Source organism: Bactrocera oleae, chromosome 2 (genome assembly GCF_042242935.1).
Source record: "Bactrocera oleae isolate idBacOlea1 chromosome 2, idBacOlea1, whole genome shotgun sequence".
Lineage (NCBI taxonomy): Eukaryota > Metazoa > Arthropoda > Insecta > Diptera > Tephritidae > Bactrocera > Bactrocera oleae.
Window position 1 is genome coordinate 74892058 of NC_091536.1, and position 13504 is coordinate 74905561.

A 13504-nucleotide genomic window follows, 5' to 3' on the forward strand; every position below is an offset into this window, starting at 1 on the left:
TAAAAGAAAAGAAAGTAAATTTAATGAAATGGAGTTAAGTGCTTCTTCGGGGAATATATTATATGAAAAGAGAATTTTTCTGCTCTATCGCTATGCTTACGGTTATTTTTATAGCTTTATACGCGTTGCATTCATTCGCCTGCGTGTTTATTTAATTGAATTCGCGGTGGAAAATATAATTTTACATTTAAGAAGTACAAAAACAACAATGTTTCTTGCATTAATTGCGGCCTACCAAGGGTTCTTGTGTTTGCTCCTCTTAAAAGAAATCAATTTACCGCGCTACTTTTGAAATATTTAAAGCAATAATTGAAGCAACCAAATATTTGTTGTTGTTATTTGGAAGTCTATTGCATGGCTGAAATTATTTTATAGATTTGTGTACGCTTTCACTTGAAGATCTGTCTATTATCGTCGCCTAATGAAAGTTTCTGATCTCCGCGCCGAAAGGTATGCTATGTTTTATTAAAATCTTAAATGTGAGTGCACAAATGCAAAATAGTGTGTGTGGAATCGATTAGAAAATTCAATGATTTGGTGGAATAAAGCAAAATTCTGGCAACTTTGATTTTAAGTGCCGATCTACAGGCTTCAAAAAAAAATATATTTTTATTCAACTCTACTTTTGAATTAGTTATACTCTAGCCTAAATAGCTGGAATTTCCAGCTTCTACAATATTAGAGCGCAATTTTTTTTTGAATTTTTTTTGGATTTTGAAACGAATATTGTAGTCTATGTTTGGGTTATAAAATATGTTAACCACCAATGTATAACTTTAAGTAAATTAATTTGTGAAACTATTATTTCAATAGCTTTAATTAACACAAATTGCCTTTCTTAAGCACACGATATCTCCGTTTGTGTCCATATGTTTTATAATGTGTCGAACGTCGTCAAAGTGGATAATTTTGGAATGTTACTCCTCTTGTTTCTGAGGCATCTTAGCTTAAAGTGCTCTTTGCTATAACTTATATGTTTTAAGTAGGCCCTTTTTGTCTGAGATGACATCTAATGCCATACGAAAGTAGCTTTTTCTTTCGGTAGTGGAAGGAAATTTCTAAATGTAAAATTAAAATAAATTAAAGTGTTAGAAATAACTGACCTGATTTCACACTGTTGAATGTTTCAGTTGTTAGAAGCTTTATCCCAGAAGTTTATTGGTGGTTGTCGATAGTTTTCAAGAATTGTTCAGTGCGAGGATAATTATTGCACAAAAGAATTGCTTGATGACCACAAAGGATCAGAATATGATTTAAGAAAGAAAAAGTTGAGAAATGTACCCATAAGGCAATAACTTATTTTATTTGAAGTTTTCTTCGCTGTACAGGTTAACCAAAGTTAAAAATATATTGATCAAAATTCGATTGAGTACTAGCCTTCGATACATTGCATATGCAGCCTAGATGTAGGCAACAGTTTACATTTAATATTGTTTCACATATTCTTAGCCATATTAAGTGGGTAACACAAGGGGCCAAATATTACAGAAAAGATAAATATTATAAAAGTAAAAGAAGAGTGAAACTCAATAAATAATATACCGTTAGGCAGCTGTGTGTTTCTTTTTTGGCAGGAAAAATGTATGCAAAAACCAGGTTAATAAAGGCAAAATTAAGTACAGCAGAAATGAAAAATTCTACTGTGATGGGGAATACCGTTTTTAAGGTCCTTATTAAAATATAACTGAAAATTTATATGCAACACACCGTGAAGAACTTATATTCACTAGTTATTAAAACCACATCAAAGGCGTCGTTATTTTGCGTATTGTCACCCCAATTTGAATACAATTTCAATGGAAATACTCTAAGGCTACTTGAGAACTTCATAACACGTCACACAGATCCCGCATTTGTTTGGCATTAGCTACGAAGCTGCTAAGAGCCTTAAAACCACTCTCAACAAATTTATTAGCATTTAAGCATATTGAGCTGCTTGCCAGCCCTTTTGCTGGCAAGGAAACGGTAACAGCAAGGGCGTGGTGGTATAACAAAGGAATGAGAGGTGAGAAAAGTTATTGAAATTAAGGCTTTTGACATCGCCAAATGACAAAATCCATCAGATGAATGCCAAAAGTCACAAATATATGCACACATACATATATATATATATATATATGTATATTTAAGAGAGAGTTGACACTTTATGGCAGCTTGACAGCTGTTACAATTGTGAATCTGCGCCACAACCGCTACGCAGAAGACACGCTGCCGGCCAAAGTATCAAGTTAAGCACAACTTTTTGTTGCACGAGCAGCTTCTTCCTGTTTTCTTTGCGCTTATGCGCAACAACAACGTTATCTACATATTTTCTTTATTTTTTCGTCAAATCGCGTCAGCGTTGAGAACAAAGTACGAACGCTTGATTTTATATCGGAGCGATAACAATGCCTTTTGCAATTATGTATGTGTGTGTGTTTGTCTGTGCGTTTGTGTGATGGTGTAAGCGGCAAATACTGGTGGGTGTAAAATAAATCCGATGAGGCACACACAACCGCGTTTAACGGTAAATCTTAATGTTTGTTTTTTTTTTTGGCCTCACTGGCGGCCTGTTTGTACACGTGCTGTTGCGGTTGTTGTTGTTTAATTTCTTGTTACCAAAACAGTTTACGCAAAAGCTTTTAAGGGATTTTTGGCTGTTGTGCGCTTAAATCAAGGATCAGCCAAGTAAGAAATACGGTAATGAGCTTACATGGCAAATAAGTCATGGACCTCCAAGTGCTACCTTTCGAGGGCGAGGATGTATGAACGCTGCAAGAAGGCGGAGAAACACTTCCGAGAATGCTCATTACATACCTACCTACATACAAGTATTTGCATTTGATGTATGTGCTTCTTAAATCTTAAAAGAATTTTAATATTTTTATCAATGCTGCCTGTAAGCATTTTTGTGTGACGGTATGCGAGTTTCGAAAATATTATTTTTCAAGTGTACTTGTTGTTGGTGTTTCCTTTTAATAACACGTGATTAATTGCGGTGTCTAGCGGCAAAAACTCATTAATCCCACTCCGATGGCATCATTAAAAGTTAACTTTGTCGAAAAATAACTGTTTATGCGCGAAAAGTGCAAAAGAATCACATTAATATGTTCAAATTTGCATGTTCTGTGTTTTTATGTTGCTGTAAGGAACAAAACTCAACTCGAACAAAACAAAACTGTGGTACTTTGTTATTCGTGTGACTTGCTGTGATTTATAGAGACAGATATAAAATATTATCATTTATTGAATTTAAGCCACCGTTATTAACAGTTTTTAAATTTTTACTTAAATAAAGCCACATTTAATAGCTTTGAGGTGCTGAGTTTGCATTGTAACGATCAAATAGCTTTGTTGAAGTTAGCTAAGTAGTCTAGTGTAATTTTGGTACAGTAAGAAAATAAATATATTAAGTGTAAAAATATTGCATTTTTAAAAATTTTCGTTTTGAACATAATTTTGTTAGAGTAAAATAATCACTTACAAAGAATTACGTTAAAAAAAAATTTTTTTGGTCGCTTGATTCTTGAATGTCGTGAAATTAAGACCTTGATTACGTACGGTGTAAACCGTTTTGGAAAAAATATAACCAAACACATATTTCGAAAAATGCTTTTTAGAGTTTTCCATATATAATATTATAGAACTCTAAAGAATGCTCACTTTTCACAACATTTGGTTAATCTATCATTAAAATATAACAACAACTTAACAACGATTACTCTACTGTCCTTTGGGAGTCAATTACACTCAATATCAAAATTGATCTGAGATGCTTGAGCACCATTCATCCAAGGCATCATTTCTGATGTAGTGACGTAGACTTATGTATACGCCACCGAAACTGTTCAACACTATTTGATTTTGGTGAGAAAAACAATGAAGCCATACACCAAAAAAAAAAAAATGTTATAGAAGCAATCAAGGACACAGTAAGGGCAGAGTAGGTAACTCTATAAGAATAAAAAATTAAATTCTAGTTTTACAACCGTAGCTATCTTCGACGTACCAAGCGTTACAAAGTAACGAATAGAACAGACTTTACCAGTTGTACAAAAAAAAAAAAGAAAAAACTGGCAGCGCTTGCGGTGCAACCTTGCGCTAAACGATCATCTCACGTATCATCACGCGCAATTGTTTTACGCTTCTTTCTTTGGTGGAGAACTACCTTTTAGCGCAAAATAAAATAAATTGAAAATTTTCAGTAGCCCTTTCCAACAGCCACGATTTGAATTTTTTTATAAATAACTAGAAAATAAAAATCGCGGTTAACGAATTTCAATCACCAAGTTTTGAAAAATATTCCAAAATATTACATCCAAATATGCAACTATTTTTCTAAGGATTCAGCTAATCCCTAACATCCGCCACTGCTTTTTTGAAAACTAACCCTCCAATGGCCACAAATATAATCTCAGCTGTAAACAAGAAATAAACATCACCCTTCCATTGAACTTCGCCCAGACTATTTTTGCTCATACCACACTTTTGGCTCAAGGACCCTGGCCTAAGCAGGCCACCAACTGAAATTAATATGCAGAAAGTGCGAAATGCGGCAGGCGAAACAGTGTGCGCGCAGGCCAAGGGGTAGAAAATGTTTTTATTCTGCTTGTTGCATTATTGCGGCAAGCATATGAACAGCTACAGTTACTTGCTGGTAACTATTAGCCGCATTGCTTGGCAAAGACCGTCATGCTCGAATGCTGATATATGAACTTGCCACAAAAGCCTACAGCAAATGTGGTGGCATGGATTATCGTTTCACATAATACAGCAATAGCAACCAGGCATTTGTATATTTGCAACAAATCTATAAAGTGGGAAATATTTCAAAGTTTTGTCAACAAATATGTTACATATCTTAAACAACCACACTGCTCTGGTTGTGAAATTGATTCCTGAAGCGCAACAACAAAAAGTATGCAGAAAAATAAAAATGTGGTCGCCAAAGAGCTAAACAGTTAGGCCAGAGTAGCAGTTACGACTTTTCGAACCTGAAAGTAATATGCTTGTGTTCGTTAAGCTGCAAGCTGCACACACACACACACACAGTCATAACTTCTTTTGTGCTTTTACTTTGTAAATGGCAATTTAAAGCGCAAACAAAAACAAATAACTGCAAAATATTTTGACTCCTGCAGTTAAACATTTTAGTTTTACTCCTCGTAGGCAAATTATTGTTTATCTATGGAAATGCGTATGTGTGGGCTAACCTTTGCTTGAGTATCTCAAAATGCTCAATTCACGCTACTTGGTAGCCAAAAGAAAGAAAGAGATCAAATCAGGTTCAGGGTTAGAGATGGGTTATTATATAAGGCAACAATGTAAACTTCGAAGAAATTGTATAGATCGGATGACTATAACATATAGCTGTTATTTGAACTGATTGTTAAAAATAGAGCCTTTGTATGGCAAACTTTTTTATCAGACGAGATATCTCCAGAATATTTAACGTGCCATATTTTATAAAACAACGGTACAATTTCCCAAGAAATTTTTCAGATGGGAACACTATAGAATATAGCTGCCATACAAACTGACCGATAAAAATGAAGGCATTGTATGGAAACTTTTTTATTTGTGAAGAATAACGTATTATAGCGTCGGTGCAACCGAATTTAACGTTTCTTCTGGTTTTACCGCTACGTCATTTTCTACTTCCTACCTTTTTCTTCTTCTTCCTACTTATTATTTCTGTCAGTTTTGTTGCCAAAGTTGTTTTTCTTATACACATCTCAATTGTCAGCGTGTAGTCTGTTTTTAAGTTTTTGACATCTTTGTTGGCACTTGCTTTCTGGTTATTTTTGTTGTTTTGATATACACACAGCCACGTTTACAGGTATTTATTTTAGGCCTCGCAGGCAGGCAGTTACATTAAGCATTTGCAAGGATTCTTAGTCCGTTTGAACGTAGACTTTTTGCATTGACTGTGTTTTGCTCAAATACACACAAACGTACACATATATGTGAAAAGAGCGCAATTTGTATCTGTGTGTGTGGCATCTCGTAGTTCAAAGTGCGCTGCCCATATTTGTTGCAATACAAATAAAATGCGAATAACACACAGATAAGCGGGTCAAAGGGCATACACTGTTGGTTGAGGCTTGTCGGTGCATTGGGGTGTGGTGTACTGTGGTGTGTTAGTGAGGGTGTTGAGTGTTTTTCTTACTTAGTTATATGACATAAGAAAACAGTTTTAGATTTGTTGCTTTCCTCTTATTACTATTTTGTTGCTAATGTTTTTGTTGTTGTTGCGTTTCTGCTTATCTTGACATTGTACTGCTACGTAAACGTTCTATTGAATAATGGCTTTGCCTAATGCTTTTGAAATGTTAATTTCTATTTTTTAAGATTGCAAGTCAACTTTTGTGAAAGCTTTGATTGTCTGAAGATATAGCTTTGGTTTCAACGAGTGAAATTCGGAAATATTGAAAGTTCTTTAGGGAATCACTTGTTATATTTAAGGAATATTTTGGAGTATTTGAGAAATATTTAAAGTTCTTTGGAAAGTTAATTTGCAATGTTTTAGAGACTTTCGAGACTTTGTCGAAAATATTAAGATGTTCTTTGGAAAGATCAATCAGAATATTTTAGCTAGTTTTCGGAAACAATGAAGGTTCTTTGGAAAGATCACTTTTTTTTAGGGATTTTTCGCAGTAATTCGGAAGTAGTGAAAACTCTTTGAAAATACTGCTTTGGCATTAAACAAGTATGTTGACATTTTGACTATATTTTAAAAGTCAAATACACGAATATAATGGCAAGTACTGTCGGAGTTACAGAACATTTTTGCTTCACTTCACCAACGCTTACTTTGAAAGTAGGCTTAAATAAATCAAAATCATTATTGCTTTTGGAATTGGTGTAACAAGAAATATTGTTTTTAACATATTGCCAGTTAATCCCATACTGGTATCATATAAAGCAATTTTCGGACTAATTCGGACATACAAAAAATTCTGGAACTTGCTTGTTTAAAAGAGAATATGAGATTATTTTATTAACTGCACATTTATCTCTACTAGCTCTACATACTTCTTCCATTCATATCAATTTAATATATGAGGTAATACGGAAAGTTCTCCGAATGGTACGGTCATTGACCCTAAGTTTGCTTTTACCTCTATTTTTTCACAATATTGTACTATAACTGTAGCTTTAGGGCTATAAAATATTTCAAATGGCAGAAATCAAAAATGGATTTTGGGAATGTCATTATTATGATTCTTATTCCCCACCGACGGCTCGAGAACAGCGAGAGAAACAATGTTGGGAAAAATTTTGACAAAGGTCACACACTCGTGATTGCCTCAAATTTCTAGCATAAGCCCATAACTTCCGCTGCAGCACTTATTGTTACCGTTACTGTCACCATCTATGTACTTTTCTATATTATTTAGTACTAAAACTAATATGAGAGCCTTAGGGACAGGAAAGGAATCGAATCCTTGGGCAAACAACGAACAAGAGTTCATGGAGAGTATTGACAGGGTTTTCATGTTGATGTAGATCTATACCTATAGACCTAAAAATCATGCTGGGACCTAAACCAGTAAAAGTTTAGGAGATCTGGGTATTGAATAGAAAAATTTATAATTAGAAGAGACGGCAAAGATAGGAGATAAATCCTGATCGTCCACTCATATAGTACCTTAAATTGAAGTTTCTACGAAATGACTTAGGGGTTGAGAAAGTGATGATGAAATGAGTAACTCTTCAAGAAGACTATCCAGATAGGGAGATAATCATGGGAAAACTGAATAATTTTGTAGAAGTTTTATATGAAGTTGAACATCAGAACATGAAAATCCATATTTCCAGGTTTAGAGTGGATAACAGCCAAAGAGTAGTTGTGTAGTAATTGTAGTCAAATAAAGAAAAACTAAGTAAAAGACACATTTGTAGTTAGGACTAAAAATATATTCACAATGTTTACGTAGGCAAAAGAGACCAGAAAAAATACTGATTTATGATATTTTATTTTTATAGATATGGATTTTTTTTTTATCCAGACCAGACCAGACGTAAGATGTCTTCAACGAATTTCAATCTCTTCCTCGATTTTGCCAATATTTAGGATTAAAAATTATCATCTCACTTACCTCCTTCGTCAGTCATAACTAGAATGGTTGTTTCCGGGCCCAAGCCTTCAGGATTGAATACTTGCACGGTGACTTTGTACTGCGTATACGTCTCCAGATTTGTAATTTCATGACTCTGCAAGAGAAACAAGATAATTGCAAGTTGGCAAAACATGAGAAAAAAATTACAAAACACATCATTAAAATTATGTGCCACAAAATGTGAGATATTTTCGAGCAAATTACAACTAATTACTCGCACAACCAAAATTTCAAAGCCTTTGCCGTGATTACGTAAAACCCATTACAAATTTTCCGAGCCCAAAGAGCAAATGCTGTTGCTTAACTACTTTCATGCTTGTGAATTAAGAATATGCATGTAAGCTTTAATTTTGCTGCCAACGCAACAAGCATTTGCCGTTATACGCGCACACTACTACACACACAGATTAGTGCAAGGTAGATATACCGTTAGAAATCTAGACCGGCGACTGGTGCAGACTAAATGAGAAAACCAGAATTTTAACTGGCCAACCATAAAGTACGTAAGCTCATTTGGTTAAGCAGCTCATTCAGAGACAAAGTGTGGACTTAAACCTAAAATGCACACACACACTTACATAGATGCTATATAGAGGTAAAGAGTGTGTGGACGCCACCACTCATCTGCATTAACAGTGTTGTGCGCCGAAAAATATAAACTAAAAATTTACCCTGTTCGGTTGGGCCTAAAGTGTATGTGCGCTTTTCGATGTTGTTGTGGGTGCATTCACTTACACACATACTTAGCTGTAGGTGAAATAGTTAGACAATTGCAATTTATGCACCTAGCTGGTAAATTAAATTCATTAAAATGTGTCTAAAATGCTGGCAGTAGCTGCTAAAATGAGAGAAAAAACTAGAATATAAGAGGAAACCGCAGACACGTCGATGAACACGCATACCAATGCAGCAAAGCCATGACATTTCGGAGCTGTTTCAATACACAAACTCAGAGACTAGAAAACTGTATGTGTTAGTTTATAATGCCAAACACACCAGCTTAAGTGGTCCTAACACTCTTAAAAACTAAAATTAAATTTAGCTAAAAACTGTGCTGTTGGCGCCCGAAAGTATGCATTACCTTCACAGTTTATTCGAATTGTTACCAGTGAGTTAAATAGCTTTCCGCCATAAACAGTAATTAGTGTATATAATCATTAGATAGCAATTATGGCAAAGTAATGAATATTTATTATGATTAATTAATTAGTTTTCAATGAATATAACACTGTAATTATTATACATTAAACAGTATTTGTAAAAATTTCATTATAATTATTGAAAATTTAAAAATTTACTGATTACGGTGAAAAGTTGTAATAATCCTTTGTAGGGGTTATTACCCTTACAACTCTTCACCGTAATCAGTAAAAGTAATCATAACATAGTAGTAAGGACAACGTAATGACTATTTATTACCATTACTTAATTATTTTTAAATAAACACGACATCCTAGTGATTACTTATTAATCAGTATTTGTTATCATTACATATTAAATTATTGCAAAGTAATATTTTATTATTAGATTTTTGAAATTATTTTGAATCTTGCCTGTAAGAAAATTAACTTTTGGCCGTAATCAGTAATCAGTATAAGTAATCATTACATAGTAATTATTGCAAAGTAATGATTATTAATTACCATTAATGTAATCATTACATATTAATTATGGCAAGGTAATGATTATTTATTTAATTTGAAAAAATTATCACACCTTACTTATTATTTAATAATTAGTATTGGTAATCTGCATAGTAATTACTGCAAAGTAATGATTATTTATTACACTTACCTATTTAGTTTTAAATAAATTTATCAAAGTAGTGCTTATATATTTGAAATTTATTTAATATTCTCATTACAGTAATCGCTATAATGGATCTACACGTTATTTATTTGTTATTATTACTTTTATCTGAATGATGACTGTTAATTACTAAATTTTAATCGGTAACTAGCAGAATACTAAGAAAGTATTATAATAAATGACAATTCTTAAATAGTAACTTATAAAATATATTATCGATTATTAATTACGTTTTGAGATTTGTTGAGTGAGTAATTCATCAGAAATAAGGATTTAAAATTAATAGCAATACTAAGTCGAAAACTAGAAATTACCAAGTAGTGAATTAATATCTTACTTCAATCTATAATAAGAATGTATTCTAAGATTAATTATTACAGTTATTGATAAGTAGTCGACAGTGCTTAATTTCCATTAAAAATTACTTAATTTATCTACAATACAAATTCGTATTTATTATTTTATGAATTATTAATTAATTTAACTTGAAAAGTATTTACTACAATGAAATATGTAGTAATTTAGAATTTATCAATAATTAATACATAATATTTATTGACAACAATTACTCACCAGCTGCTGGAAATAGCAATTATGTTTTTATTTATGCGAATTTAGTGTCCTATATTTAATAAGCGTTAAGTAGTTAATTAATTACTAATGATTATTTTAAGTACAATATTAAATTAAATATCCTATTTCCAATATCTATTATCTTATAAGATAATTTTGGCTTGGAAGATGATGGAAGGGAAAAAAAATTGAAGATAAGGAACTGGTAGCAATACTTATTGTAAATTGTTGTTCAAAACAAGAAAAACTCGCAGAATCTTTGAAAGTCACTCAAGCTGTCATTTCAAAATGTTTTAAAGCAGCCTGATACATTCAAAAGCAAGAAAATTGGGTACCATATAAATTGAAACCAAGTGACCTTGAAAGACTACACTCAAAGAGCATTCCGAAAGTTTTTTTTTTATATTGGCACGGGACTGGTGATAAAATATGTATCCAATACGGCAACCCTAATTGCTTAAAAACAATATGTGAAGCCTGGGCAACCAGTCAAATTAACGGTAAAGCCGAATACGCCGGACTGTATTATTACTTTCTAAAATTGGGTAAAACCATTTATGGGGAGCGCTACCGATATCAGCTCGATAGACTCGATGCAATAATTTCCTGAAACGTTTGCCCTCAATTGAATACGATTCACATAAGACCACAATTCACAGGTATTCAAAATTGGCTTCACTCATTCTGGGCCGCCAAGCCGGCGCAACATATTTGGAACCCACAAGTCTTATATCTTATATCTTATATTTGTTATCTTTTATCTTATATCTTATATCTTATATCTTTTATCTTATATCTTATATCTTATATTTTTTATCTTATATCTTATATCTTATATCTTATATCTTTTATCTTATATCTTATATCTTATATCTTATATTTGTTATTTTTTATCTTATATCTTATATCTTATATCTTATATCTTATATCTTATATCTTATATCTTATATCTTATATCTTATATCTTATATCTTATATCTTATATCTTATATCTTATATCTTATATCTTATATCTTATATCTTATATCTTTTATCTTATATCTTATATCTTATATTTGTTATCTTTTATCTTATATCTTATATCTTTTATCTTATATCTTATATCTTATATTTTTTATCTTATATCTTATATCTTATATCTTATATCTTATATCTTATATCTTTTATCTTATATCTTATATTTGTTATCTTTTATCTTATATCTTATATCTTATATCTTATATCTTATATCTTATATTTTTTATCTTATATCTTATATCTTATATCTTATATCTTATATCTTATATCTTATATCTTATATCTTATATCTTATATCTTATATCTTATATCTTATATCTTATATCTTATATCTTATATCTTATATCTTATATCTTATATCTTATATCTTATATCTTATATCTTATATCTTATATCTTATATCTTATATCTTATATCTTATATCTTATATCTTATATCTTATATCTTATATCTTATATCTTATATCTTATATCTTATATCTTATATCTTATATCTTATATCTTATATCTTTTATCTTATATCTTATATCTTATATTTGTTATCTTTTATCTTATATCTTATATCTTATATCTTTTATCTTATATCTTATATCTTATATCTTTTATCTTATATCTTATATCTTATATTTTTTATCTTATATCTTATATCTTATATCTTATATCTTATATCTTATATTTTTTATCTTTTATCTTATATCTTATATCTTATATCTTATATCTTATATCTTATATCTTATATCTTATATCTTATATCTTATATCTTATATCTTATATCTTATATCTTATATCTTATATCTTATATCTTATATCTTATATCTTATATCTTATATCTTATATCTTATATCTTATATCTTATATCTTATATCTTATATCTTATATCTTTTATCTTATATCTTATATCTTATATCTTATATCTTATATCTTATATTTTTTATCTTATACCTACAAACCAAATAATTGTCTGTGTACCTAAATATTGTTTCACGTATCCATTGTAACTATTGCAATTTGTCGGAGCGCCATGTTTTTTGGCTTCCTGCGCACTTTTACATACATCCATAAAAAGATTTCCAATTCATATTTGCAAGTTTTTGGCGAAATTTTTGCAGGTGCCATAACCTTATTTTTACCTGCATGCACTTAATATTTATTCCCTAATAAATGTGGCGTTATCTAAATCGTTGCGCTATCTTGCAATATTCGCATATTTTAATTGGAAAATCCTACCGGCTGCGAATATAATATTTTTCTGCCCATGTATTGGTATAGGTGGACACACACACACACACACACGCAAACACTCAGATGTTTTATGCGAAATGCTATCGCTAAGGGGGGCAGTGTCTGATTTTTCGACGAAAATGCGTTATTTTTATTTCCTAAAACTGCACTTCATATTAGAGATTTGCAACTTTTTGATAACTCGTTATTTATTTGGACAAACTAGAGCATGTGCGCGCGCGTGTGAGTGTGTAGGATTTTTATTTTGCGCAAAAATATAGAATTTTTTCATAGAACAAAAAGCGACTTCGATGTTAACTATCGCCTTTGTAATATATGTAACTGCCACGATCTACATACTTGTATGTGTGAGTTTTTATGTATGAATAAGTCACTGTATTTCGTGCACTAACAGACTCACTCACACACTCACACATGCGGTAGACATTATTAAAAAACAGTTTCGCTACCGGAAAATATGCAATGGAGCGTGATAGTAGTTTAGTATGACTGTAGAATCTTGTAGATACATATAATCAAAGTGGCAGTTTTGCTCTTTTGTGGCACACAGCGACACATAAACGCTCGCTAATTTTGTGCTCTTGTTGTTGTTGTTTTTAGGCTATGTGCGCGCGCACGTTTGTGTGCTGCGACAGCGTGAGTCACCAGCCAGCAAAATGTTGCGATAAAAAATTGAAGTTGCACGTTTTCGCCTCGCAGGGTAATATTTCAGCATCAAAGTGTTATGCAAATAAAAGGAGAATAGTAGCAAAAAATCGACAA

At 31.7% G+C, this 13504-nt stretch overlaps 1 protein-coding gene across 6 annotated transcripts in view; it reads right to left on the minus strand.

The window, feature by feature from the left end:
- Positions 1-13504, minus strand: part of Ptp99A (Protein tyrosine phosphatase 99A) — a 404350-nt gene that overhangs the window by 185676 nt on the left and 205170 nt on the right. For all 6 annotated transcript variants that reach the window (XM_070105688.1, XM_070105687.1, XM_070105686.1 and 3 more), the window contains exon 8: positions 8082-8196. In XM_070105688.1, the coding sequence (XP_069961789.1) occupies positions 8082-8196 (115 nt within the window). The remainder of the gene's footprint in view (positions 1-8081; positions 8197-13504) is intronic.